This window comes from Rosa chinensis, chromosome 6 (genome assembly GCF_002994745.2).
Source record: "Rosa chinensis cultivar Old Blush chromosome 6, RchiOBHm-V2, whole genome shotgun sequence".
Taxonomy (NCBI): domain Eukaryota; kingdom Viridiplantae; phylum Streptophyta; class Magnoliopsida; order Rosales; family Rosaceae; genus Rosa; species Rosa chinensis.
The window spans coordinates 32,740,300-32,744,765 of NC_037093.1; the positions used below are offsets into that span (position 1 = coordinate 32,740,300).

General features: G+C 44.6%; 1 protein-coding gene across 1 annotated transcript; it reads right to left on the bottom strand.

Moving 5' to 3' along the window:
* Positions 1-2,399: 2,399 nt before the first annotated feature.
* Positions 2,400-4,014, bottom strand: LOC121049774 (extra-large guanine nucleotide-binding protein 3-like). The gene is made up of 5 exons (XM_040507895.1): positions 3,947-4,014; positions 3,081-3,218; positions 2,893-2,997; positions 2,591-2,779; positions 2,400-2,512 (listed from the first exon to the last, which is right to left on the bottom strand). The coding sequence occupies exons 1-4, from the start codon at positions 3,953-3,955 to the stop codon at positions 2,687-2,689; spliced, it is 345 nt and encodes a 114-aa protein (XP_040363829.1). The 5' UTR covers positions 3,956-4,014; the 3' UTR covers positions 2,400-2,512; positions 2,591-2,686.
* Positions 4,015-4,466: the final 452 nt, after the last annotated feature.

A 4,466-nucleotide genomic window follows, 5' to 3' on the forward strand; every position in this document is an offset into this window, starting at 1 on the left:
AGCTGTTATGCTCTCTGCTCAGCGGCATCCACGAGCTCTCACGCTCTCGCCGCAGTGGTACCACCGAGCTGTCGTGCTCTCGCCGAAGCGGTACTCATGAGTTTTCCGCTCTCGCCTTCTCGGCACCCCCGAGCTTCCGCTCACGAGCTTACCATTCACGCCTTCGCGGTACCCTTGAGCTTCTGCTCACGAGCTTACAGCTCACGTCTTCCCGGCAAACCATGAGCTTCCGCTCATGCCTTCCCCGCACCCCCGAGCTTACCGCTCATGCCTTCCCGGCACCCCGAGCTTTCCGCTCATGCCTTCCCGGCAACCCACGAGCTTCCCGCTCATGCCTTCCCGGCACCCATGAGCTTCCGCTCATGCCTTCCCGGCACCCTGAGCTTCCCGCTCATGCCTTCTCGGCAACCCACTAGCTTCCGCTCATGCCTTCCCGGCACCCCCGAGCTTCTCGCTCATGCCTTTCCGGCAACCCACGAGCTTCCACTCATGCCTTCCCGGCACCCTCGAGCTTACCGCTCAGGCCTTCCCGGCAACCCTTGAGCTCCCTCTCATGCCTTCCCGGCAACCCTTGAGTTCCCGCTCATGCCTTCCCAGCAACCCTCGAGCTTCTGCTCACGAGCTCCCGCTCATGCCTTCCCGGCAACCCTTGAGTTCCCGCTCATGCCTTCCCAGCAACCCTCGAGCTTCTGCTCACGAGCTCCCGCTCATGCCTTCCCGGCAATCCTCGAGCTTTACACTCATGTCTACTCGACACACCACACGTTAATGGAACATTGAATTCTTCTACCATTTGTCGCTTGCGACAAATTGAATTCTTTTCGCGTTCCATTAATACGAGAGACAAATAAACAAACACAAGCGTTCACGTATTCATCATTCACGAATTACAAACGTTTACCTTCGCAGCGCTCATGCAACTTACATTTATCATATGCAATCCATATGCTCACACGACCATACGCGTTCTCGAGTTTGTATGTCATAATCGATCATACTCGGCACCATTCGAGTGTATACATCAACATATATCACGAACCCCATACGTTCATATATGCCAACGCATATAAGTGCAACTCACATTTGTTGCCCAATGCAACGAGCATCCTACATATGCCTGTTTTTTGTCTTTGTTTTGCAGGTTAACGAGTCCCTTCTTGCTTAAGGAGTTCGGGGACTTGTAGGGGCTCTGTGCCGCCCGGTCACTTATGCTTGATTACTTCATGATTATAACTCCCCAACCAAGAAGCTCCTCTTGCTTGCGGACTTCGGGGACTTGTAGATACCTCTACTAGCATGACTAGTTTGCTATCTCACCAAGCATAAGTAACACCTTCTTTGGGACACCCACAAGCCATGGTGAGGCCCAACCGCTACTTGCATCTTGTAGCCCTATGTTCAAGTTATGCTACGGTATCCGGAAGTCACAAATCCGTCGCCGGAAAGCCACCTTTCCGGCCTTGCCAAGTTGCCTCCACAATATGCTTTTCTACACTAGAATAGTTATCTTTGCTTGTCCCACATCGAAAACCATGTAAAGGAGATGGCTTCCTTCACTTATAAAAGGAATGCCTCCTCCAACAACTAAGACCATCCCATTACATCTTTTGTAATCCCCTTGGGCCGCAAGGCTCAACACACTAGTGTAGCATTCAAGTGGACGTAGTTTCCCACTAAGGCGGGAGACGAACCACTATACATCTTGTGTCACTCTCTCTCTCTCTTTAAAGCTAACTAGGGATTCCACGGATCACTAACGTTAACATATTCCAAATAGTGTTAACAAAGATATGAAATTCCATAATCCGGTCGACTATCTGTTTTGGTCAGAAATTAAAGTAGGACTCATTATTCTCTGCATAATGAAATATATGGGCTTCATTACAAAACGTCAAAACAAAACAAGAAAGACAATAAAAGTTTATGCAGCAGGCTTGTCCATTTTAGTCCAGACAAATCACTGCTGATGGACTTTTGCTAGTGATGGATATTTGATGAATCAAGATAAATAAGCATACCGCAGATGCAACCATATTGATGGACAAAATAAACGACAAAATCTGAATGAAGTTGGAGTTCAAAGATGTGGGGCCAAAACAAGGAATAACTAACCCGATCTAAGAAATACTTGGCAACTTATGGAAGACAATGTAATTCCTCCCTTCTTTTGTATGTTTCCTGGATGGCAGAATCTTTCCATACTTCATCGACTACTGTTTCAAAATAAATTCATTTCACAGTCAACCACTGCTCTAATGGTCATTCATGCCTACAAGCAGAAAACCAAATAAGAAAATCTTGCACATCTCTAACAATTGTAAACATGTTTCCTCTACAATGTTCAAAAAAACATATGTACTATTCAACATCGGCTGTTCTGCACCTTTTACATATTGCTTTGAATCATGAGCTTCATGTTCTGCACCTTTTCGGGAGTGAACTCGTTCCCATATAAGAACTTGGCCTAGTTCATGGAAAAAACGAACGATAAACCAAGCATTTCTAAAATGTCCTACAATTTAAACAACATTACACTGGTTAAGCCAATGTAAAGAAATACTGGAGCAAAAGTAGCAAAATGTAAACTCACCTGCTTGAAGATGGTGCTAGTTCCAGATCCCTCCAGATCAAATAACAAAATTTTTTGAACTCTTGCCTGATCCAAGTATTCAGGGATGGACCTACTTCAAGGTTGTGTCATAGGATCTTCTCTTGCCCCATTTTGATTACGAGATGGTACAGGCAATGAGAATAATGAACAAATGAAACGGATGGGTGCCTGCTTGACAAAAACCAAACTGCAATTGTATAAAAATTCAACTCAAACTCATTTGTCTAAATTTAAACTCCCACAAAACAACAGGATTCCAATATTCACTTGTACGAGAGAACCTTTCCCCATATGTTTCTTTTAAAATTATTCTGCCCTTCCTCCTCATATGTACCATCTTCATACACCAAGAAATCAGTATCTGGAGGGCACTGCACTTTGGCCAGCTGCAATGCAAGAATTAATAAGCTCAGACAATTAACAAATAAGTTCATTCAACTGCGAGCTTTTGGTTAATGATTTTGCATACCTTGAGCACCCTAAGCTCAATCTTTGTGATCTCTTTGCCATTCATGAATACATTAGTGTTCCCATTGCTGGCATCAGCCCGAAGCTTACCCCCAACATTCAGTTTCGGAGTAATGATACAATCAGGCTTCTCTTCCTCCTGAAATCAAATACACAAATACAACGAAACACAAATCCACAAAAGAACAACAACGATAAACACAACAAATGCTCATCCATTACCTTTCCCTAGAGGCCCGAGTCCTTATAGTACAAGTACTTCCCAGGCTTCAACTTCTAAGGAGGTACTTCACATCCCAAAATCTCACCTAGCTCTTCCTCCCTCAACTCCCTCCCATTCACAACCAACTGCTGCAGCCGGAGCTGATTGACCAGACACTCATATATTTCACCAATCTGGGTCTTCATATATTTCAATTGCTAAATGTTATGTATCAATCATATTGTAATACAGAGTTTTGAAGTGCCATATTGTAATACAGAGTTTTGATTCATATAATTTTAGTAATCACATCCATAAACAATCACACAATGTCAAAAGCAAATATGAATATCAAGGATCCTTAGGGTACTGTAGTGGTGACAAGTGAACCTAAGTGAATGTCATGACATCAAAATCAGGTAGTACATGCTTAAATGGAGGAAACATGAAGTCGACTTGTGCTTGGTGTAGAGTTGCTTGCCTCGGTAAGTGCCTTGAATCCGGGGTCCCTTTCAGTTTTCGCTCACAACATTTTTAAGAGAACCTCCAAATCAGATGTTAATAATCTCGTCAGTACCCAACCTATAAGAAGCAAAATCTATCATTCTATTATCAAAAGTAGGAGCCCAAAATAGAAATCAAGTAAAAAGAGATTGGGAACAAACCCAGGACATCGAGTTTGAGGCTGTTCGTATGAAAACCCAGAAAGTTTTCAGCTTTGCTGCGAGGAAGAGAGCACGAATATCGAGTTTAAGGCTGTTCGTCTGAAAACCCAGAAATTCAAGGAGTTGTTCATCAAAGATAGATCGATTGAAGATGTTCAAATCATGGAGATGTTCAAAGTCAAAACCCAGACAACTTCTTATCGACTCACAGTCGAGGAGAGAGAGGGTCGTAGACGCCTTGACGAGTCGACGGTCAAAGAGGGGGCTGAGAGGGGGAGGCCCACGGAGAGAGAAAGGAGAACGGCGAACGCAGCTCCGGCTTCGGCTGAACGAGAGAGAAGGAGGTAGAGAAGGAGGAGGAAAGCCGCCGGAGGTCGAGAAGGAGGAAGAGGAGGTCGTTGGCTGGTTTTTGTCGCTGTGGTTAGTTTGGGAATGAAAATTGCGGTGGTTAGTCAATACTCAATACGAGTCTAGGATGAAATCTGACCAAGTGTTGGGAGGGAGTGAAAATTTGGCTCCC